Source organism: Protopterus annectens, chromosome 13.part0 (assembly GCF_019279795.1).
Source record: "Protopterus annectens isolate FY-2018-M chromosome 13.part0, PAN1.0, whole genome shotgun sequence".
NCBI classification, from domain to species: Eukaryota; Metazoa; Chordata; order Ceratodontiformes; family Protopteridae; genus Protopterus; species Protopterus annectens.
The window spans coordinates 644,159,131-644,185,128 of record NC_056747.1 but is presented as its reverse complement, the minus strand read 5'-3'; the positions used below and the strand labels follow the sequence as shown (position 1 = coordinate 644,185,128).

The 25,998-nt window shown below is 38.8% G+C and overlaps 1 protein-coding gene across 1 annotated transcript in view; it reads right to left on the bottom strand.

The window, feature by feature from the left end:
* ASPA (aspartoacylase) overlaps positions 1–25,998 on the bottom strand; it is a 416,105-nt gene that overhangs the window by 33,046 nt on the left and 357,061 nt on the right. Inside the window, exon 5 of the mRNA XM_044054328.1 lies at positions 2,999–3,108. Within this exon, the coding sequence (XP_043910263.1) occupies positions 2,999–3,108 (110 nt within the window). The remainder of the gene's footprint in view (positions 1–2,998; positions 3,109–25,998) is intronic.

Below are 25,998 nucleotides of genomic sequence, written 5' to 3'. Positions count from 1 at the left end.
TGGTGACTGACCTACTCAGTGAGGCTCAGACTGACACCTCAGTGGAAGGGGTAGCAATGTCCCAGCAGCTATCTTCTACCCAGGTTCAAGAAATCTGAGCAGTGTTACAGGAGTTTGGGGATATGTTCACTTGGAAACCAAGGTGCAAGCACCCTTATAGGGTGCCTTAGAGAGTCAAACAGACTCCGAGGGAGGAGACAGAGGAAATGCTGGAACTAGGGGTAGTTCAGAAGTCCAACAATTCCTGAGCCTCCCCAGTAGTGCTCATGCCAAAGAAGGATGGCAGCACCAGGTTCAGTGCGGGCTACAGGAAATTAAATTGTCACACAGAGTCAGATGGTTACCCCATGCCTTGGACAGATGAAGCCCTAGAGCATCTGAGTGGGGCTAAGTATCTTACAACCATTGATCTTATGAAGGTTACTGGCAGGTGCTGTTGACTCTCACTGCTAGAGAGAGGTCAGCCTTTGTGACTCTTTTTGGCTTGTATGAGTTCACAAAGATGCCCTTTCAGATGAAACATTCCGCAGTGACTTTCTAGAGGCTGGTAGATCATATCCTAGTAGGAGCAGGAGGGTTTGCCCTTGCTTACCTAGATGATATTGCCATCTACAGCCATTCCTGACAAGAGCACCTTCAGTATGGCAGGGAGGTGCTGGGCAGACTACAGAGGGTAAGGTTGACCATTAAGCCCAGGAAATATCAGTTGGGTATGGCAAAGGTCTCCTACCTGGAACATAGAGTGGGGAGTGGTAAGATTACGCCAGAGCCTGCCAAAGTAGAAGCCATTCAGGAATGGCCTGCACTTGTTACCAAAAAGCAGGTGAGGGCATTCTTAGGGACAGCAGGGTACTACAGAATGCTCATCCCCAGCTATAGTACCATAGCTGCTCCCCTCACAGACCTGACAAGGAAAAACAGGCCAGATAAGGTAGTGTGGACCCCAGCATGTGAGCAGGCATTCCAGAAGCTTAAAGAAGCTTTGAGAGGACCCCGTGTGTTTGCCAGTCCAGATTACAGCAAAGAATTTGTTGTGCAGGTGGATGCTTTGAACCATGGGGTGGGGGCTGTACTTAGCCAGATTTCTTCAGAGGGAGAAGAGCACCCAGTGGTTTATCTCAGTCATAGGCTTCAACCCAGGGAGGAATGCTATGCAGCTGTAGAAAAGGAATGTCTAGCCATAGTGTGGGCACTGCAGAAACTTCAGTCTTATCTGTATGGAAGGAAATTCACTGTAGTTACAGATCACAATCCCCTACCATGGTTACATCAAGCCAGCCAGCAAAATGCCAAGTTGCTAAGGTGGAGCATAGGGTTGCAAGCATATGATATGTCAGTGCAGCACCACAGTGGGATTAGCAATGCTAATGCAGATGGGCTCTCAAGACAGAGAATGGGGTAAGGTATACCCAACTAGACCTAACCCTCTGAAGCAACATTTCTCAAGAGTCACTTGAGAAACTAGCTTGAGTTCTCCGGGGGGGGGGGGGGAGTACTATGAAGGCTGCCAGCCCAGCCAGATAGAATTTTATAAATAATTCTATGTCATTGTAAATGTTAATATGATCCACAGGCTTGTGTAACAAATGTAAGAAAACTGTGTTATATCCTGAGCTTCAGAAATGTAACCACAATGCACCCTGCTGGAAAGTTGATGAGTAAAGCATTTTATGACTGCTTGTTCTCAAGCTAGGAGACAGGATGTCTGGGCTAGGAAATTCTTTCTATTGTTCTAAGACAGAGATAATTACTAGGTTTTACATGTAAAGTGTCTTTTATTGCTGTGGCTTCCTGGCAGGTGCAGATTACAAAAAGAAATGTTAACATTTTAAGTTCTGTGAGCCTGGGAAACTTAAGTAGCAGTGTCAAGAATGCTGTAATCTGAAATGACTCAGCAGTAATGTATATTACCAATTTAAGACTTTCTCAGAGGAAAGATTTAGCATTTTGTATTTTGCTCTGGATCTGACAACAACTCACCAGCACTTGCTTGCTCTGTAAGTAAAGTTATTTAGATCTTAGTATTTCTATTAGAGATAGATAGAAATATAGCCAGATTAGTCTAGCTGTTTGATATATTTATGTCAGACTGTCCTACAATATTGTTTTGAAGTATTTTCCTGTGATTTCTGAACTCTCTATTATTACTGTGTTGAATTGATGAGTATTGTCTTGTGTTTTTATTATTTATTATTACATATTTTTAAACCCTTTCAACTGTGGCTGTTTTGTGTAGAGATAATTTAAGCTCTCAGAGTACTTCCATGTATTTAGTGATACTGTATAAGCCACTCCAATAGCCTTAGCCCTGGGTTACACTTACTATTTGGATAACAGTAATAGCACACAGTGGAATTGGTCACCCTTTGAGAAGGGCCTTATAGTAGCTGATAAGTAGTGGTTGGTGGCAGTGATTTTTACCTTATAGTCTGCGCAGGAGAGGGCATAGCTGGAGAACCTGTGCCAGCCTTCCCCAGGAGTGTCTGTGTGTTTGTATATAATTCATATCTCAACGTGTGTGTGTCAGCTACTTGGGCAGAGGCACAAAGTGCTGGTTGGACAGGGAGGTTGCTGGAGGTTTTGGCTTGACTACTCGGCTGAGATTTGAAGCCTATAGCTGTGCCAGTGTGGAGTCTTATTGGGGATCTGGGAAGAAAGGAAAAAAACAGCCCCAGACTGACTTTGATCTCTGTGTGCTCTTAAGAGAAATTGTACTTTACTGTGTGTACTTGTTATCCTCCCAATGTGGATGCCCCTTAGTGATGCTAGTGATGAGGATTGAGGCTCCTTGACTACTGGGCCAGTGCACTGGTGTCACAGATGCCTTGGGGCATCAGTAAGAGGTAATTGCAGAAATGACTGGAGGCACACTTTGCTGTAATGAGCTAACTTAATGGCATCTAGTAAATCATTAAAAATAAGCTCTATGATTTGTAACCTGTTTTACTTGATCATTAATACTAATAGTGCATATAAAGTGTAACTGGAAAGCTCTCACCTGAAGCCTGGGATGGACTGCTGCTGCAATGTCTCCATCAACACACCTAGGATAATCCACTGCTTCTATTACTTTGTAGGCATCAACACTGCAAGGAGGGAATTCTCTGCCTAAGAATGACACCAAGGACATATAAATGTAGAGGCAATAAATAAAATGACAGCTGACTCAACAGCATTACACCAGTCAATCATTCTAAAGGATTTTCAATTTGCCTTTCAAGTTATTACTAAGGTTCCTCATATGTGACACTTCATTCTAATACCACAGTGTGGTAACCTACACCACCCAGACATACGAAGGATGGTTTACATGCCTGGTTGTTATTCAATATTAATGGATTCAGACAAGATTTGATGTTTGCAAAAATTCAGTGCTTAATGTTTTGTACTAGGCTAACTATATAGTACTTTAATAAGCAAAGAACAGAGTAACTGGCAAGGAACATTTGTTCATGACATACATTTCAACCAGATTTAATTGCCATACATATGCAAATAACTCCATTCCACGGTGGACTCATTTTTATATGCGTTTATCAGCCTCTACAATTACAGTAATAAAGTTTTGCCTCCTATCTTCATGATAAATGGTACAACCATCTTTATCTGTCAGAAGAATATTATAAAGGATGGCACTGTGATTTTCAAGTCACCTATACCAGAGACCTTTGTAATGATGCGTATTCAGTATGGGTTCAGGACACTGGAACCATGTAGAGCCTTAGAAGAGCAGCTTAGAAATAATTGAGCACACATGTTCTGGATACATTTCTAAGTGCAAATCAGAAAACGCAAACAGCCAATCAATCCATGAAAAGATTTTTTGTTTACAAGCCAAGTCAGGTAAAAGAAAGTATAAACTTACATCACATTGTAGCATATTTTAGGAAGAAGCCTTTAATGGAAAAGAAATCATGTCACAATGGCTGTCCCATATAGTGCAGAAGTATTAGTACTGCATAAGAGATCAATATATGTTTAAACCCAAGTGTTATTTCAGATTTATTTCATAACTTATTTATCTGTAATTATATTTGATTATTTATTTGATGACTAGGCACGTAATCTGATCTACTGACCCTTTCCAGCAATGATCCAGGTCACGGGAAAACAATTAATCAATCCAAAATAATTACAGGCTTTTACAAAGTTCATAAGTGCAGACATAGGAACATAGGATCATAGGAAGTTACTAGGCTATTGGCCCTGAGGCTCTTACAAGCTTAGCCAAGAATTTAGCCCCTGTTCCAATAAAATATACCTAAATTAATGCAGACTTTGGCAAATATGTTCATACATAACTACAGTAAGTATGAAAACAACAAATGAACAATACTATACAATACTTCTTTGCTTGAACCAAGTTATTTCGACGTGTATGTCTTGTATCTTTTGAACTGTCAAAATATCCAGGGTTGTGGCTGAAAAGGATCTGCCAGTGAGTCTACCTACTTTGTTAACAAAATTAAATAAATAAATAAAATAAATAAACACTGATGGCTTGAATTACAAAGAAATTGAAAGCTAGGGATTTAAAATAACCTTTGTGTTTGCAGAACAGACTCAGAAAAAACTTCAAAAGTAGAAACCTAGAACAATATAGAAACTAAAAACAGCCTCTCAACTACAGAAAATGTAAAGGCTAAGTATTCTTATGTGCTGTCTGTGTACTTTCAGATCATAAAAATAGGTATGAACACATCAAAATGACAAAGAAAAAGTTGGCTGAAAAGTACAGTTGTGTAAGTAAACTTACCAAAACAACAAATGCTCGAATTATCACAGTTGCAGTTGCCTTAGCTATATGGCATTTTATCCTGTATACAGCTGACTTAAACAACAGGTTGGGGAACCAAGCCCTTCAGAGCTTTCATGCCAACAGAGAGAGAGAGGCTTAGCCCTGAAAGGACAATGCTAGGAATAGCAAAAATATAAATGTTCACACCCAGGCATAAATAACATACCCAAAAAAAACCCAAGGTGGATGGAGGGAGGGTGCGGCTACAGCCGCAGTGATCATTAGAACATCAACTGTTCTGGTAAGTTTACTTACATAACTGTATTATGTTCTTCATGTAGCCTTAGCTAGATGGGTAGATTACCTTAGCTAACTACATTTGGAAGATGGAAGGAGAAGAATCCAGGAATCCCTGGAGAATGGTCTGAGCAAAGCTTAATCTAGATCTACAGAAGGAATCAAGCTTATAAAGCTTTTTAAAAGTATGAAGAGAGGACCAAGTAGCAGCTTTTAGAACATTTCTAGAATTCAACCCTTTCCAAAAAGCCACAGATGAAGTCAATACCCTGATAGAGTTACTCTTGACCCTGCCTGGAATAGTTTTGCTGTGGTGAGTATAACAAAAGGTAATAGCCTTAAGCAACCATTTGGAAATAGTCTGCTTTGGCACAGGTTGCGTCTTCTTCTTGCCACTACAAGAAATGAACAATTGATCAGAAGCTCTGAAAGATTAAGTTCTGACAATATAGTACCTGAGTTGTCTGTGGTGATCTAAGGTATGGAGTATACTTTCACCCTCATCTTTAGGTTCAGAAAAGAAAAATGGGGAAATGGATAGTTGGCTTAAACATTTGGCATCATAAGCTGTTTAAGGCATATCAGGCCGAAAAAATTTCACCAAGAGGATTGAGATCAAAAATTCAGCCACTTGTTGGCATACCGGACAACATACTAATCAGGGATTGGCAAACAGCACAGCAAGAAGCCGCTATGGCACTAGTGAATGTACTTGCTTCCTTTTATGAAAGGACAGTTCTTGCCAATACCCTGGATGTTGAAAATACGTGTCATAATTTAAAACAATTTGAAACCCATTTACATTTCCAAAGTTGTCTGAATAAATTATCCAAAGAACTAACCACATTAGAGAATAATCTTAAATCCAAAAAATTACACAAATTTGCTAGGGACAAAGAAGATTATAGTAGAGGTAGACAATTCGAATCCCAAAGAGGGGTGAGATTTGCTCAAGGGACCAAAAGCTACACTTTTGTGTGTAAAAAAAGACCGAGATCAATTCTCAAAAAGTCAGGATCTTCCAGTAACACCTTTGGTGAGGAGTCCTCCACAACTGACAATGAATCAACCAGTGTTGGTGATTCACCACACAACAAAAGAGGTAGAAGCATAGCTAGCCCTTTAGGGGCAGGACACACAGGGGTGGGAGAAAACATCGGGGTCAAAAGTCTAGAAGAACTCTTCCAGTCAGTAGTGAAATAATTCCACCTAACAACAATGTGCTAAACATTTCAAAATACACTTTGTCATCTGATGAATATTCTATATTGAATAAAGGTCTGGGTTTTATTCCTGGTTTCTTCATTGACGAAAGTTCACATGTTTCTGATATATTAGAGTTTTGTAGAAAAATTAATCTTAATATATTTTTCAAACAACAGGACAAATCCAACCTTTCTCAAAAATCTACGGACTTTACATTTCACAAATCTACCTTTAATCCCCCTATGGACAAGCATGTTACAGTGTTTCAACAGGCAGTCATGAAAGATTTACATTTTCATTCTAACAAATCTGACAATATAAGAAATAATATATCTTATAAGGAACAACTTGCTCTTACAAAACTTAAGAACAACAAGGACATAGTCATACTTTCAGCTGACAAAGGGGGTGCGGTTGTTGTCATGGACGCCGATTATTATCGCGATGAGGCTAAGGGACAATTGTCCAACCATCATCACTACATGAAAATGAGCACAGATCCCACACCCTCTTTTCAAGAGGAAATTGATGATTTTTTACAAGAAGCAATTGATTCTGGTATTATTTCTGATAAAACCAAAAAACATCTTACGGTCAAGGATCCAGCCAAACAATATCTGTATTTGTTGCCCAAAATTCATAAGTCCATCAACAAACCACCAGGAAGACCCATTGTATCAGGCATCGGTTCCTTGATGGAACCCTTATCCATGTTTTTGACTGATAAACTGAAACCATTACTATCATACATTCGAGCCAGAATCCAGGATACAACGGAATTTTTACATATTGTTTCGGAATCACAACTTGAACCTGGTTGGCTATTATGTACCTTGGACGTCAAATCATTGTACACTAGTATTCCACACTGGGCGGGACTGATGGCCTTGGATTTTTGGTTAAACAAAGCCAATATCTACCCCCCTGGAATGAACACATTACTTGTATGCATGGCTGAACATGTTTTGACCAAAAATGTATTTTACTTCCAACAAGATTGTTACTGGCAGATACAAGGCACGGCCATGGGAGCCTCTTTTGCACCCATCTATGCAGATCTATATATGGGGTATATTGAAGAGCATATTATCTATGACGAACTGCACAATGTGTATCTACCGGAAATCGATATTTGGAGGAGATATTTGGATGACTGTTGGCTTGTATGGAAAGGAGGTCCAGAATATCTGCAAGAATTCATGGAACATCTAAATGGAAATATGTGGGGGACTGAATTTACTGTGGAATATGATCTGAATGATATTCATTTTTTAGATGTCAAATTACAACGACAACCTGATCACACACTGAAAACATCTGTGTATCGAAAATTTCCACAATACAACACCCTACTACATGCCAGCAGTCTCCATCCAAAACATATCATCAAGAACATTCCGAAATCTCAGTTCATGAGAATCAAAAGAATATGCTCTTCAGAACAGGATTTGAATATACATCATGAAGAGTTGACTAACAGATTTTTGGCCAGAGAATATCATAAGGACATCATCAGCTCTGCTGAACAATGGAGCAATACACAATCCAGGGATTCATTGCTAGTCTATAAGGATAAAGCTAGATCCAGAAATTCAAACACATGTAGATTCATCACTACATATGGAAGAAACAGTCATAATCTGATCAACATTATAAACACACATTGGAACATTCTCACATCTCACCCTCTTTTGGAGGGCTATTTAGGAGAACGCTGCTATTTTTCTTATAGGAAAGGCAAAACATTAAATTCTCATTTTTCTCACTACAAAAGGAGTATTCCGGATGACAAGTCTTGTATGCAGAGAACACTTACAGGGGATAAACTTGTGGGCACATATCCTTGTGGTCACTGCAGTTTTTGTGGTTTTATTTTTAAAACCAAAAGCTACACGAGTAAAAACACAGGGCAACTATATGACATAAAAATTTTTGGGAACTGTAGTTCTGACTGGATAATCTATCTAGCTACATGCACGTGCCAAGCATTTTATATTGAACAAACATCCAGACAATTCCGCATCAGGATATCAGAACATTTGGGAGACATCAGGAATTGTAGACAAACAAATGCACTATACAGACATACTATAAAACATCCTACAGCCAAATTCTCTTTTTGTATTATTGACAACATTATTGGAAATAGGGCCTTTAAAACAGGATGGCATGACATTCTCAATAAAAAAGAGAAAAGATGGATAGTGAAACTGGGTGGGCTCTTTCCACCAGGTCTCAATGATAAAATGTGATTTTTCACATAAGCTTATTTATGATTTTTCAATATTCTCGGAGATATCAACTGGATCTTTACACATGCTTACAAAGTCACCCAACATCTTTTACTGACTTGATTATTGTAATGTTTTATTGTGTTAATCCTTTTTCATTTTTATCCAGTACACACCTGCCTCATAATATCCAGGTAACATTTTATTTTATTTTATTTTTCTAACAATTGATATCTTTTTAGGTTTAGTACAACATCGGATGGACAACACCATTCTTTTGCCTGTCATACTGTATGCTGCATATACATTAATTTGTATTTTGTAATGTTATTCAACAGTTTTTCTTCCTTGACAGGAAGTGATGTCATTGCTGTCTTATTGGGTATATAAGGAGCAGTTAATTTTTCTGTTTTTCAACTACTGTTGAAAGCTGGATTGGCTGAAACTGGTCTAGTTTTGTGCAAATAAATCTCTACAATTGAATCACTTGAGGTGCTGGCTCTATTTTTTAGTATTTTTTAGTGTTGGTCTAACAAGCTTGGTTGCCGAGCACCAGTCGTACCTGCTAGCTTATTCTTCAACTGAATATCCATAGCCTACGCCACCCAAGAAAGTTATTTTCCTGTGCCACTGTCCAGCAGAGACACAGAAGTGATCCGCAGGGTGTATTTCCTATTTCCCATCCGCTCATCAAGATTTTTCTTGAAGAGTGCTAATGAAGAACTTTGCTTGACATAGATGGGTAGCTTGTTCCATAGTATAGGAAGTCTCTGTGACAGGAATCTATCCCTCCAGCATGTCCTGTTTATTGGGGTGACAAGGTTTCGGTCCCTAGAGTGTGTAGCTCAGAGGAATTGGGATTTCTTTAGGTGTAGCATATCCAACAGCTCTGGGTTTGACATAGCTTTATATGTTAGGCAGGGATCACCTCCGAGTAGGCGATATGCTATGGAGTAAAGCTGGAGTTTTTGAGGCGATCAGTGTAGGGCATTTGTCTGAGGCCAGTAATCCTCTTTGTGAGGTACTTCTGTGGCCTTTCCAGCTGCTGCAGATGTCTTGTGAGGTACATTCCAAAAGGGGCGTTGTACTCTATAACGGGTCTAATGAGTGATGACTAGAGGGGAACAATGACCTCTTTTTCCCTGGATGAGAACCCTTTTATGATGAGGTGTGCCATGTGGAAGGACTTCCTGACTACTGTGGTGATGTGACTATCAAAGGAGAGACTACTGTCCACCTGGGTCCCAAGGTCTCATATCATGCAGTCGGTGTTAAGTAGATTGCTGCCTATGTGGTAGTTCATGGGTACAGATTTTTACCAAAGGGGATGACACTGTACTTTTTGGCATTGAGCTTGAGGCCATGGCTCTGACACCAAGCATCTGTCTCAGTGAGGCCCTTCTGTAGGATGTCCACATCATTTGGAGACTTGACTATGGCTCCTAGTTTGCAGTCATCTGTGAACATCGTTATCCAGAGGCCTTCTGTGTTAGCCTGTATTTCAGAGAAGTAGATACTGAACAGGAGAGGTCCCAGGACAGAACCCTTTGGTACTCCTCTTGTCACTACTTTGAGGACAGATTTGGAGTCTGCAACTTTTACAGTGTGGGTTCTGTCAGTGAGCCAGTTGGCAACCCATCTTGTGATGTAGGGATTTATACCTAGTTTAGTGAGTTTAGCTATAATTCCAGAATGGGGGATGGCGTTGAAAGCCTTGGCGAAGTCAAGATAGGCTGTGTGAACCACCTTACCCTCATCCACGGCTTTGGTGACTGCCTTAAAGAAGTTGATCAGTTTCAGGAGGCATGATCTGCCTTTCACAAACCTGAACTGGGTGGGATCCAGAGTTTGGAGGTTACCAATGTCTTTGTTTATGAGTTTAGACATAAAATAAGGATTAGTTCTCAAAGAAACCCTGTCACTGCAGAAAATGAAATAAAGTTAACTTATCATAAGAGCTTGCAACACACATAGTCTTCTTGCAGAATTCAGAACAATCAGCAAAACTGTTTTCCATGTTAAGAACCTCAACTCTGACAGGTTAGATTGTTCAAATGGACCAAGTGTTAGCAATGACATAAAATTAAGATTCCAAGTAGGGGTCAACAGTTTTCTTAAAGGCTTCCTATACAAAACCCATTTCAAAAGCATTTTGACATGAGAAATGCATAGAAAGAGGAAGATCCATGAAATGGGCATGCTGAATTGGCTAAACCTTGATAGAGGAGTAAAAAAGGTGATAGGATAGTAACTGACACAAGTATTGTAAAACAAAAGAAAAGGGGGTCTGGTTATGTTGACGGCATTGACTAGAAAATGTTTTCTATTACTAATATACGATTTCCAGTAGCAGGCTTTCTTGCTTCACTTAGTACCTTCTTCACATCCTCAGTAAACAGGTGCTTAAAGGGAATTAAGACCCTATCATCCAGGCAGTCAAATAACATTGATTTGGGTTGGGAAAGTTGATTTGGGTTGGAATATATCAAACACCTCTATTCTTGTGTGAGTAGATCCAGTCTGTGAGAAAACTTGTGGTAATTGCCCTTGGACATTTCCAAAAGAAGGAAAAAACATGGTTGCCTGAGCCAGAAGGGAGTCACCACAATAATTTTGGGGGAATTCCTTCTGAATATTTAGCAATATCCTGGATATCAGTGGAAAGTGTGAAAAAGCACACAGGAACATTTCTGTCCAAGGAAAAGAAAAGGCATCTGTCTTTCAGGTCATGTTGCATAAAGTCATGAAGCATAAACTTGCTGGCTGATTGTTCAGAAGGGAGGCAAACAAGTCTACTTGAGGAACTCTGTACATATGACTCACATCTCGGGAGACTCCCTGATCTATTTTCCATTCAAGAGGATCTGCCATTGTCTAGCTCAGCTTGTCTGCCACATAATTTTGCTCTGACAGAGTGAGCTTATGCTTTGAAGCTATTTCTCATGATAACATGGCTAGTCTGCAAAAGGGGTATAAAATGGTTCACCTTTGTTTGTTGATGTACCATATGACTGTGGTATTAACAACTTGAAGAGGTCCTTGGGACCAAAGATGATTCACAGAGTAGAGTACCTTGATCAGGGTAGGCATCTCTTTTATATTTATGTGCTTGCATCTGTCCTTGGTGTCCCTCACACCTTACAGTTTTTTTTTCCTTCCTGTAACTGCTCCTCAAGCAAATGGAGGGAGAAGGGGAGACCCAGATTTAAACATATTTGTTGTCTCCACCAAGTAACTTCCCTTCTGACAAAGCCCTGCACTAGGATTATAAAAAAAAAAAAGGATGTTGGTGTGGGACCAAAAAGAGTTCAGGTACCATTGTGTGTTTCTAATGTAGAGTACTGCCAGGGGTATCACGAGAATTATAGATGTCATGATACCCAAACTTCTGGGGCATTACCTCACAGTGACCAAAGTCTGAGGGGAAACCTATGACACAGATCTAGATATAGATGTATTTTTTTTTCTTGTGGAAAAAAAGATCTTTGAAATGAGGTGTCTAGATAACACCCTGGAACACAATCATGTATGAAGGAGTCAAAAAGAATTCTGAATGTTCTCTTTGAATCCAAGCTTATGTAAGATACTGTATCAATTAGATAAGTAAGAGATTCCTGACACTTTGAAAAAGACTCTGAAAAGATAAGCAAGTAGTCAAAATATGAAAAAATGTAGATACCCTGTAGCATGTAATGAACTACATTTGGAGATAGATAGTTTGTAAATGCAGTAGACAGTCTGAAGGGTGAGGCAGAAAATTGATAATATGATCCATAAAACCTTAAGGGAAACCTGAAGTCTGAATGAAAAGGGATGTGATGATAAGTATCTTTTAAATCTGGTGCTACCAGGAAACTTGAAAGAGGAAGAAGATGTAATGGGTTGTGAAGTGACATAATTTTGAAATTGGGCACTATCACAAACAGGTTTAGGAAAGAAAGATCAAGAACTGGTCTAAAACATCCTTGAATAAAAAACTTTCCTCACCTGGGAAAGAGGAAATATTTTTTATCAACCCACAGGGAAAACATGTGATGCAGGAAAGGGAAAAAAATAGTCTGCTCTGGTGGATGAGGGATTACCATCTGAAGAGGAATAATTTCCTCCCACTACTGTTTGTAACCTTGATGAATGTTTTTCAGAACTCACATGTCTAAAATTATCTGTTTTCAAAGAGAAAAGTGGAGATTCAAACTTTCTGAAAGGGAAATGGGGCTGCCAAGGTGGTGATGGTGCTGGTGGTGGGGTAAGGTTATTGTCATTCTAAATTTTTGGCCCGTCCTTAGTTTCTGAAGCTTTCAGAATTACTTTTTGGAACCCCTTTGCCTATTCTTCTTTACCATCTGTTGATTAGACTGTTTTTTTTTTGCCAACATTGAATGAGAGGTTAGAGAATCCCTTATAAAAATTGGAAAAGAAGGGCTGAAAGATCTTACAGATTCCCTGGATCAACTTACCCCTCTAATTACACTTTTGATCACCTCTGCAGCAAAAATGACAAAAAAAATATTTCTCTATTCAAAGGACAATATAAAATCTCATTTTTAAAGTCATCTGAGAGGTTCTGATTCATGGTTATTTTTGTTGTATTTGTCATTATATTAACATCTAGAAAAGTAATTTTATTATAATCTACAACCTATGTAAATTTAAAAAACATTTTGAGAAATGTAATTTATTGAACTAATTAAGTGCACTAATATCACTTTCCAGAGAATAAAAATATCCAAAAATCTTTCATAATAATAATATATATTTTTTATATTTTGATGATCATGTTTTTTTCCCATATCAGTACAACTAAGTTAGCAAATATTGGAATGCATGTGACACCCATAGCTATCCCTGTGACCTGAAGGAAATATTCTCCTTCAAAAAAGAAATAATTAGATTTCAATGCTATTTCATGAATTCTGCCTAATTAATAATTTTTCTGTTTGATAACTGTTTACAAACATTAAGTTCTTCAATAAACCAGTGTAGTCTTGTGTCATGTGATATAGCTGTAAAGAGATTTTTCTGCATCAACAGTAACAAGCCAAATCTGGCTGTCACATTTTCATTTGTACAAACTATCCACAAAATAGCAAGATTCTTTCAAAATATGTGATTTTTCTTTTGTTCTGTCCTTTAACTTTCTATCAGAAAAAATGGCAAATGTTTCAGTTTTGGAACCAGCTGCTGACACTACACATTTCAAAGGTGGACTAATGGTATTCTTATGAATACTGGGATACCAAAAATGCTGGTGTATAAAGTGTCTTAACAACTGAAAAGTCATATCCATCTTCAGATATAATCCCTTGCTTGTAAAAGCCAAATAGAAAACAATCAATCTTGTTATAAACTATGAAAACTACTTTTCTGGAAGCATTCACATATGCTATGTCATTGTGTAACAAAAAATGCATTTTGTAGATGTAATCTGTTGAGTTCATAATTATCATTCTGCTGCCCTCATCAGGCCTCATAACTCTAATTTCTTTATTATTTGATATTTCCATCAATATTTTTTTCTTCACATTACTTAGATTATAATATATCCATATTTCACTGGTTATTAATCTGTGAAGGTCATTCTCAAAAAAAAAAAAAAAAACTCTCAAAAGTGGGTATCATGGGATGTAACAGAGGAGTTTTAATACTCTTTTTTCTTGAACTTCAATGGCAATGTTTCAATAGTTTCTTTATCCTGGTCAAAAAGCCTATGGAAATTCAATTTCTTACAATACAACTTTAACTCAGTTAAAGGGTTGGAAACATCTCCTTTAAATGACAGGATAAAGTATAGCCCTTTTTGGAAAGCATAACATTCTTTATTCAAAACAATATTACTGTAATTATTATAACTATAATTTTGTATTAAGTCCAAGGATCCATATCCATTAATTAATTCCATTTGTTGTCTGACCCCGACTCAGCCCCTCCTTCCTGTCTTCTTGAACGAACCTCAAATGTTGGGGTAAAAGTTCTTGTTCTATTGTCAGATCCTCTCTGATCTGTGAACAGTCCCTGTTGCTAAAAAATGTTCCGAATCTACTACTTCATGGGTGTCTATTGGGTCAGTGGGGCTATTATCATTTGAATTACCGTCTGTTGAAATTTCTGTGAGTTTATCGTTATGATGTGTTTTACTATTCACCTTAAAATTGGGCATTGGGTATGCTTTTTTTTGTTCTTTATAGCCAATGAGGGCTCTACTCAGTTTCTTTTCCATCCTATCAAAATGTCATTATAATCTTTCTTAAGGAAATTAAAAAGCAAATCTTTTTTTAATAATGTCATCCACCATTTTGATATCAGAGTCCAATTTTTCCAGCTTTGTTTTGTTATCCTTAATTAGTAGCTCTAACAGTTCAGATCCCACATGGTCAAACAATTCTAAAAGTTCAGAATTAAAATAGAGTTGGGATCAAGATCAGCTGGGATTTCCAAAACTTAAGTCCCTTATGTATTCTACATGTTTGACAGCATTCTCTGAGATAAGAATTGTGTAGCTGCAGACTATGATATCTCAATAGTTTATTCCCAAAATAACCCAACTGTTTAGAGAAAAAGTTACTCACCCTCATAGTTGCAGAATTACAACTGAACTTACATCTTTGCAACCATGTATCCAAGTCAGGTAAAGGAGAAAGGGCATTATTATTTGTATTAACAATATAGGATGTTCTACTTAACTGCTTCAGTGTATGAAGTTGCAGCTGAGTGACTTCCTTCCATTATATTATCCTGAACCAAAATTGTGCATTGCATATTGGGTGCTGTACTACAGTTAGCTATCTTCTCCAACTATAATATACGCTCTCTTGGAAACTATGTATTTGTTGTACTATGTGTAAATAACTCTGGGCAAAGCCAATATGGCTGCCTAAGCACAAAACTCTAGACAGTGCCTGCAGAAATATCAATAAAAAAATAGTGTTTCTGCGTAGAAAAGAAAACAAAGAAGGAGCAGAGAAGGAAGAGATGGCTGCTTTTAAAGTTGCAAATAAGGAAGAGCAATTTTGCATTTTGTTTAAAAGAGTAATCACTGTAAGTCAGGATGCAAGTTCCTTGAACCACACAAAAGAACAACAAGCTGAAGTATGGAAAGGCTACAAGGAAAGGTGCTCGATTTGGAGGGAGATAAAGCAGTAATGATAGATAAACTAAAGAAACAGATTCACATAACACAGGACAGACATAATAAAAAATTCAGGAGGAAAGAGGTATAGATTATCTTGAAAATCACTCAAGGAAAAGTAGCATCAGAATAATTGCAATATAAGAGTGAGTGAGTGAGCAGTGGCAAACTGGAGCAATTTGTAATGTTGCCATTACAAGACAGATTTGTGATACCAGGAAATCAAGAAACGCTAACAGAGAGAATACTCAAAGTGGGACAGTAGTAAGCGGAAAGCAGACCCAGGCAAGTTTTGGCATGTTTCCATTCCTTTATTGTAAAAATAAAATAGTAAAGCAAGCAAAAAATGTAACATTATCCCATTTGCATGGATTTTCATAAAGCCATTTGAGGACTACTCAGAAGCACTCTATAGGAGAAGAAAAACTATGATGTCACAGTGAACTCATAATAACTGGAATAGCTGCATGGTTAGAATACCCTGCAATTTTGGTAATACAGCAGGAAGAGGAATGGTTCAGACTATACATATGGATGATGTTCAAAGGCTTAAAGAAAGGTATCACATGCAGGTAAACAATTAGGCAGTAAAAATCTGAATGACCTGTATGAGATTGATTGGACAATCAACCATAAATGTGGAAGACGTGATGCAGAGAAACTAGCAGGACATGCAGTGTCAGATGCTAAAACAACCAAAGGGAAGAAGACAAGATCAGGAAGTGCAGAGGAGCTGCATGCCAGTAAAAGAGATGAGCAGAAAAAATTAAAACAGCAACCACAAAGAGAAGAAAAAACAAAAAAAAAAAGTGGAGAGGAAACAAAAGAAAAGTTTATATCAAAGGGACAGAAGAACAAGAAGCTTCTCACAAGGGAGAGTTAGAAACAAAAATGGTGATATAAGAGCAGAAGCAGATATAGACAATGGGGAGCTATAAAGAAATTGGAGAATGGTGCACTGGATATTTTGGGGGACTCAGAAGTGAACTGCTGGACAAATAAAGGAATAAACAAGGTGGAAAGAAGCATTTATGATGGAAGGCAGATTCAAAGTGGTGGAACTACAGAAGGACTGAAAGTGGCCACAGATAGAGAAAAGCAATAAATAAGTGGGATGGACACTGAAATGCAGGTGACTGTGAATAGGGCAGGAAGGATTTATTAAATGAAACTGATCCTTGCTTTGTGAAACATGCCCTAGGTAATGCAGCATTAAAACTTTACAAACAATAGGAGAAACATAATTAGTTCCCAGGGCAATGGTGGGTAATGCTGTCAATGGGAGCATAGGGACAAAACTTCAAGGTAAGTGATATATTTTCACAACTAATTAATGATGTCTGGTGAACTGATAAAATTAAAAGTTTTGTACTTAGCATAACTAGGCATCTGTGTTGTCCATTTTCATTTTTCCTCAAAATATGGGTTTGGATCCAATCATCGAATCCAACTCAGATGCATATTCCAGAATTCAGATCCAGCTCCTGAGCTCCTCCCTCTACCTATAATGCACTATTCCATCCCCATTACCTCAGACTGAGTTTGTTTCCATATAACCCTATAGTTAAACAGAGATGGGTATAGCTGACAGAGAAAGGAAGGGCTCAAACCCAGAAATGTAGGTTCCAAATAAAGTCCAATAGGTCTTTCCAGAAAAAATGGATGGGGATGGATAGGAGGGAAGTTGAGGAAGAATGAAAATGGACAACACTGATGCATAGTTATGGTGAGTCTGAAGAAAATGAAAACACTGTCATCTGTGTTAGCATGTCTGGCAGGATAATTGTGTATATTCTCAGATTAACTTGTATTGTATGACAACATGTCTAATTGTGAAAATGTAAATAAGTTTTTAAAATGCTGAGTATCTCCCTGTTTATACAAAATGTTTAAAGACTCTGTTATTGTTTTGATACATTTCAAATTGTACATTTTTGTGAGGGAGATTCTAAAGTACAAACTGTCTGTGGAGAATTAGCCAGACAGTAGGTGATGTCATTAGAATGTTCCTGGTTGCTAGGTGATTATTTGAACAGCTGATTGACAGCAAAAATAACTTTTTAAACAGCTGACTATTACTTTTAAAATAAGACAGTTGAGGCTGTCAAGCTGAGCAGTTAGTGAAGAGTTGCAGTCAGTGGATACCCAGGGAAAAGGATTCACCAAAAAACTGTAAGCCTGCCTTTTCCTTGCTATTATGTTTTAGATTACATCAGGGACAGTATTCTCTAGTTAGACTAGACAAGGTTAGTTATTTAGATAGAGCTTTTCTAAGATGATGGACTTCTATCCTACAGTTTAATTTTATATTTCTGGTGATTGAATTCTGGTGTTTATTGAAAATTAGTGGTTTACATTCATGTGATCATTTTACTTATTGTTAAATGTTTTTTTTTCATTACTTTACATTGCGTAGCAAGTGTTTATACCTGTTTGATACTCCCCAGGTCACCTCAAATGCCTGGCTGCATCTGGTCATAGCTATCATTTATTTTGATATTTAATTTTTAATAATTGATCACCCTTTGAAGGGCATGTAGACTTGTCTGACTCTGGTGGCAGTATTACCATTTGTATTGGGGAGGGGATACAGCTGGAAATCTGTGTCAGGCTTCCCATTAGTGTTTGAATGTGTGAGATTTAACTTTATTTTGAGTGTGAGTAAGTCAAAGGTCTTAAACTGGAACACATTTTTCTAAAGTGCATAATAAGAGATTACATTTGGGGAAGACAGTGGTATATAGTGCAGTCCCAGGAAAACAGAGTGTGTTCTAGTTATGCTCTTAAGGGAAATTGTGGAATTTTACTCGTGTGTGCTCTCTGCTCTGGTCTTTTCTGTGACGCTCCCACACTGGAGTCAGTGGTGAGGATTGAGGCTCCTTAATTACTGACGCAGGTTTTAAGTGAGGGACATCACATTATTGTTGGCAGTCCAGTGGGATATTAACTGGATATCAAATTTTAATCGGTGGCAGCTTAGTGGGATTTTTAATTGGATTCCAGTAACCTGTGGGTAGTTGTCATTAAGGTGTGCAGTCTTGACAGCTACAAAGTAAACATTCAGAATTTCAATCCACCAAAGTATTTATTTTTTTAGTTAGATAGAGTTATGAGACAAGGATGTCATCAGAAGATTTTAACAAGCTGACAAAGATTCAGTTGGCTAACGAGTGTGAAGCCAGAGGATTAGTGCATGCCAACCTGACAAAGGAAGCAATGATTTCAGCCTTGGTTGCAGCCACAGCTCAGACCAACTATTTGGAGGACATCCAATTTGCTGTTGGTGATGTGCAGCCTGTTGAGACAGGTCAGTCCATTTTTTTCTTCAGAGGATGTAAGAATCTATCTGGAGTTAGAGAGACTGTGCCTCTAGGAGAGAATATCACACTTGGAGGGTGAGGAAAGGGAGAAGCAGTGCTGATATGAATGAGAGGCTGTGGAGAAACAGTGTCAAACATCAACATGAATTGGAAACCAAACATTTGCAGAGAGACTGCATCTGGAGACCCAACATTTGGAGGCTGAGGAGAAGCAGAGCCAATATGAACTGGAGACCCAACGGTTGGACACCGAAGAGAGACTGAGATGTTTTGAAGCTGAGGATGAGAGACAGCACTGGCATAAAGTGGAGGTTCAAACCCTTTGAGAAGGCCATGGAGGTAATGGGGAAGGGAATAACCAGACCCCAGAAGCCATAAAAGTCAGTAAACGTGTTCCTCAGTACAGGGATGGGGATGTCTTTGACAGTTTTATTCATATCTTTGAGAGGGTATGTAGACAATATGATGTTGACAATGAGCTCTGGTTTGTCTCCTGACTCCCTTACTCCATGATAAAGCTGTTCAGGCTGTAGCAAAATTAAATTATGTAGATTGTTTGAATTATGACAAAGTGAAATGTTGCTTGCTTGACTGTTTCAAACTTACAACTGACGCATACAGAAAAATGTTTTGTGAACATAGACGCTAGGCAGATGAAAGTATATGTGATTATATTGCTGACTTAATTACTTACTTTCACAGATGGGTGAGTGGCTGTCAACCACTTTTGCGGGACTGGAAGACCTTTTGTTGAGGAAACAAGCCCTCAGTATTCTGCCTGATGGCATGAGAGTCTGGGTAGCAGACCGTGAATGTAACTCTGCAGAGGAGTTGGATAGAAAAGGGGATCTCTACTTGGCATGCAGAGCACCACTGCATAAGAAAGGACATATGGATACTCATTGAAGCAGTCTAAACTACTCCAACAGAGTACACCAGTAACAGGGGAAACTACTAATCCAAGTGCACGGTTAGGGATTAGATGTTTCAAGTGTTACCAGAGGTAACACATAGCAGCCAAATGTTCATCAAGGCAAAGTGAGAAACAGAAGGTGAGAGAGCCTGTAAGTGTGGATGACAAACTTCCAGTGGTAAGTCATTTAGAAACAACTGAGGTGCCAAATTATCACCAAAATGTATATCCTATCTTAGTAGATGATAAACAGGTAACTGCTAAGAGGGACACAGCTTCTGATATAACCATTGTGAGGCCTGCAGTGGTTAGAAAAGAGAAGCACTGGCTTGGGCAGTCCACTCCAGTCAGAACGTTGGGAGGGACCCCATTCCAACTACCTTTGGCTAGGGTTCATCTTGACTGGGGGGGGGGGTGGAAGAGGAAGCAAGCAAGTAGGTGTGTTTGAGGATATTCCTGCAGATGTCCTGATAGGGAATGACATTGATGATGCAGTACCTTGTGTACATGCAGTGACACTCAGTCAGGCTTAGATAAAGGCATGTAGGTCCGGTAGTCTGGGAGAGACCCAGAAAGATCTCATATCTGAAGCTGGGACTGTGCTATTTGGTAGCAGTAAGTCTGAATATGAGTCACAGCTGCTTGTGGGTACTGATGTTTCCTTGGACACTGTGACTGTAAGGATGGGAGTGAGTGGTGGTACCCACAGTGAAAGCGAGGTGCAGCTGTCAGAGGTGACTAGGCTATATGCGGAAGGGGAGCTGGGAAAGGTCATGAAGGTAGAGTTGAGACAGGCTCAACTTATGGATCAGACATTACAAAGCTTAAGGGCGATGGCTAAGGAGGCTCCTGAGGCTCAAGGAAGAGGGGAGTCTGTATACTGGAACAAAGGTTTGTTGTATAGAGGGTGGACTCCTGGAGGTGGGCTGAAGGTGAACTAATATGGTAGTTGGTAGTGCCTAGAGCTTACCGTCTGCCACTGTTATCCATAGCACATGACATTCCTTTCTTTGGTCATATGGGCATAAGACATACTAAGATATGTATTATGCAAAATTTCTATTGGCTTGGAATTACAAGTGATGTGGTAGGATACTGTAGGACTTGTAACAGTGCCAAAAATTTGGTAAAGCAGGGGACAAGACTAAGGCTTTGTTAATGCCTTTGCCTGTTATGGAAGAGCCATTGCAGAGAGTGGCCCTGAATATTTTGGGACTCCTGAGTACTCCAAGTTCTAAAGGAGAGAAATATATCTTGGTGGTCATAGACTATGCTACCAGATATCCTAAGGTGGTGGCTCAGTCATCTATTGAGGCAGAGAAGGTGGCAAAGGCTTTGCTAGAAATCTTCAGCAGAGTAGGTTTTTCACGGGAAATATTGACTGACCGAGGTGCCAACTTTATTTCAGACCTACTGACTTGTCTGTGGAAACATTGACGGGTGAAACATTTAAAGATCACCCCCTACCATTCCCCAGACTAATGGTCTTGTGGACAGATTAAACTATACATTGAAAACTATATTATGGGCATTTGCAGACCAGCATGTTAGGGAGATCTTGGATAGATTAAGTAGGGCAGGATTAACCATTAAACCCAGTAAGTGTCAAGTGGGTATGGCAGAGGTCACTTCCTTAAGACACAGTGTGGAAAGTGGTAAAATTAGGCCAGAACTTGTCAAGGTGGAAACTATTTAAGAGCAGCCAGTTCCTGTTACTAAGAAACAAGTGACAGCATTTCCTGAGACAGCGGGGTACTATAGGAAATTTGTGACCAATTACAATATCATAGCTGCACCCCTTCTGACCTAACTAGGAAGAATAAACCAAACAAGGTAATGTGGACCACAGATTGTGAAAAGGCATTCCATAAACATAAAGAGATTTTGGGAGGACTCTCTTTGTTAGCCATCCCAGATTATAATAAAGAATTTATTGTACAGGTATATGCTTCAAGTTATGGGATGGAGGCTGTACTTAGACAAGTTTCCACTGAAGAAGAAGAAAAGCACCCAGTAGTATATCTGAGCAGTAGACTCCAACTTAGAGAAGAGTGTTACGCAGCCATAGAGAAAGAGTGTTTGGCCATAGTGTGGGCATTGCAAAAACTGCAGCCCTATCTTTATGGGAGAAAATTCACTGTACTCACAGAGCATAACCCTTTATCTTAATAGGGTCAGTAAGCAAACTTCCAAGTTAATGAGGTGGAGTCTAGGATTGCAAGCATATGATATGACCATACAACATCACAGTGGGGTTAATAATGCCAATGCGCATGGATTGTCCAGGAGAGGAGTGGGTTAATATTCCCAGGTAGACCCATTTTTCTCAAGCGTCAGTTTTTAAGGTTCACTTGAAAATCATGCTTGAGTCATAAGGGCAGGATAAATGTGAAGAAAATGAAAACACTGTCATCCGTGTTAGCATGTCTGTCAGGAGAGTTGTGTATAGTCTCAGATTAACTTGTATTGTATGCCAGCATGTCTAATTGTTTCTAATTATTGTTTTGTTTACAATTCTATTTATTTGTAATGTGTGTCTGGTCATTATGTTATTTTATTCTATTTTTTACTTTTATTTTTATTATATTTTCTTCTTCTTCTCTGTATGTATGTTTTTGCACTGTGAATGAAGCATTGCAATTTCATTCAGCTACACTGTGGTGTAGTTCTGAATGACAGTAAAGTCTTCTTTGACTTTGTGAAAATGTAAATACATTTTTTAAATGCCGAGTATCTCCCTGTTTATACAAAATGTTTAAACAATCTGTCATTATTTTGATGCATTTCTAATTTCACATTGAGGGAGATTCTAAAGTGCAAACTGTCTGTGGAGAATTAGCTGAACAGTATGTGATATCATTAGAATGTTCTTGGTTGCTAGGTGATCATTTGAACAACTGATTGACAGATAAAATAACATTTTTAAACAGGTGGCTGTTATTTTTAAAATAAGACAGTTGAGACTGTTAAACTGAGCAGTTAGTGAAGAGCTGCAGTCAGTGGATAACCAGGAAAAAATGTAAGCCTGACTTTGCATTGCTGTTATGTTTTAGATTAGATCAGGGACAGTATTCTCTAGTTAGACTAGGAAAGTTTAGTTATTTAGATATAGTTTTTCTAAGATGATGGACTTCTATCCTACAGTTTAATTTTATATTTCTGGTGCTTGAACTCTGGTGTTTATTGAAAATTATTGATTTACATTCTTGTAAACATTTTACTTATTATTAAATGTTTTTTTTTTTTCATTACTTTACATAGTGGCTAGACAATCAGTGTGTTTCTTAAAGATTAGAGAGTGCTTATATTTGTTTGATACTCACCAGGTCACCTCGGATGCCTGGCTGCTTTTGGTCGTAGCTATCATTTATTTTGATATTTAATGTTTAATAATTGATCACTCTTTGAAGGACTTGTAGACCTATTTGCCTCTAGTGGCAGCATTACCACTTCTATTGGGGAAGGGACCCAGCTGGACATCTGTGTCAGGCTTCCCATCAGGAGTGTGTGAGATATAAATTTGAGTGTGAGTGAGTTAGAGGTCTTAAACTGGAGCACGTTGCTCTGAAGTGCATAATAAGAGATTACATTTGGGGTGGACAGAGGTATATAATCCAGTCACAGTAAAATAGAGTGTGTTCCTGTTGTGCTATTAAGGGCAATTGTGGAATTTTTACTCTTGTGTGCTCTGTGCTCTAGTGTTTTTCATAATGCTCCCACACTGGAGTCAGTGGTAAGAGTTGAGGCTCCTTAATTATTGACCTGGGTTTTAAGTGGGGGGCATCACATTATTGTTGACAGTTTAGTGGGATATTAATGGGACATCACAGTGAGTTCATAACTTTTAAATCTGATGTTGTCCTTTTCATTCTTCCTCAACATATGGGACAGAGTCCACAGCTACATTGATCTTGGGGGGGCCCTCATGGAAGGATATTCTGGAGTACTGCCAAACCAAATGTGGCTCTGTTTCTAGAAATAATATGTAATTTGTAATGAGTAATAAAGGTATGAGCATTGGACCACCCATACAGTGTTGTACTGCACTACAAGTATCATCAATAGACCAAAAATCAGATGAAGCAGCCATGGACCTGGCTGAATGAGCCTTGAAAGGTTTAGGTAAGGTCATATCTTATTGAGAATAAATCCAAGAAATACAGCTTGTAATCCATTTGGCTATAGTGATTTTACAGGCTGGAGAACCTAGCCTTTTTTGTGAAAAAGAGACAGAATTGATCTGACTATCTCATTTGTTTTGTTTTGTGAAGATAAAAATGTAACTGTCTGTGTACATCAAGGAGATGCAGCATGTACTCTCCTTTATTTGAACATTTTGAAAAGAAGACCAGTAAATGAATGGATTGGTTAATGTTATTTTCAGAAGTCACTTTAGGTAAAAATAAAAGGTTTGTCCATAAGGTAACCTTATCTTTATGAAAAATGATGTAAGGTGCTTTTGAAAAAAGAGCCTGGAGTTCAGATATTCTCTTTGCAGAAGTAATGGCTACTTAGAAGAATGTTTTCCATTAAAGAAATTTTAAATCAGTTTTAGCTGAAGGTTCAAAAGGTTTCTGAGTTAGACCTTGTAGCACAACTGTCAGATCCTAAGGAGGTGAGGGATCCTTTACTGGAGGTCTTATAAGAAAATACCTTTCAGAAAATCCTTGCATAATTTGGATGAAGCCAACAAATATTTTTTGTCCCCTGTATGGCAATTAGAAATTGTTGCCAGTTGAAGTTTAATTGTAGAGAAACTTGCTCCTTCTTTAAAAAGAGTTGCTAATAATTGAAGTATAGCAGAAACTGGAGTAGAGAAAGGGTCAGATTCATTATTCAAAGCTCAAAGGGAGAATCTTTTCCACTTGCTCTTTTAAAACCCAGACTAATGTCACATACAGGGGAAGAGAGCCTGGGCTGTTTAACCATTACTGGTAGTGCAGAAACCATGCAGTTAGTTTAAAGGCCTGTATGTTGGGATATTGGATCCCTGATGGATGAGAGAGGAGATCTGAAAGTGGCTCCAGTATCCATGGAGGCTAATAAAGGTGAGGCCATAGGAAGGAGAACCATACTTTTTGAGGCTAGAAAGGGGCAATTAGGATTACCGAGCTCTTCAGCCAAATTGCTTTCTGCAGAAATTTGGGAATCAATGGGAGAGAGTGATAAGCATAAAGGAGACCGGAGGGCCAAGTGTGAACTAGAGCATCTCTCAGTGACTCCCCTTGAGGGAGATAATAACAGAGTGCCTACTACACTTGTTGTGGGGAGTCGCAAAGAGTTTACAGCAAGGTTGGCCCCAGCAACGGAATATCATTTCCTCCACAGATTGATTGAGAGACCACTTGTGAAGCATCAAAAAGGAACTGCTTAGTTTGTCTTCTACTATGTTGGCTTTCCATGGAATGTTCATTACAACTGCAAAGTGGTCTGATGAGATCACCTATTCCCATATTCTCATGGCCTCTCTGCAGAGGTGATAAGATCAAGTTCCTCCTTGTTTGTTGATGTACCAGACTACAGACATGTTTTTGGTCTGAACTGCAATAGTCCCCAGAGGGAGAGCATCTTGAAATGCCTGCAACACAAGTAGGACTACTCTCATCTCTAGAATGCTGATGTGCAAATTGGTCTCTTGGGGGACCACATACCTTGGACCGTTCTTCCCAAGAAATGTCCCTCTTACCCTAGTTGAGATGCGTCTATGGTCATTGTGGCCATTTGGGGTGGTAGAACAAACTGTCATCCTAGATGAATATTATCCAATTGGATCCACCAATGGATGTGTGGTTTGCAAACTGGAGTAAGCTTGGCTGGAAAAGATAGGGATTAATGTAGAATGGACCACTGCATAACTAGAGTCCATTGAACACGCATAAAGAAACTTGCCAAAGGAAGTAAAAGAATGGCTGCTGCCATATAATCTAGTGCTTGAAGACAGTGGAAATTAGATGAGGAGGTAGAGATACTACCTATGTTGTCATATCCAGAAGTGTACCAATGATCTCCAGGTTCTGGGTTGGTGTTAATTTTGACTTGGCATAGTTTATTGTTATACCCAATGACTTGCAAATCTGGAGCAAATAGTACCTGGCATGCAGAAGGAGATGCTTGGAGGGGGCAATGAGGAGCCAGTTGTCTAGATATGTAAACACTTGGAGTCCTTT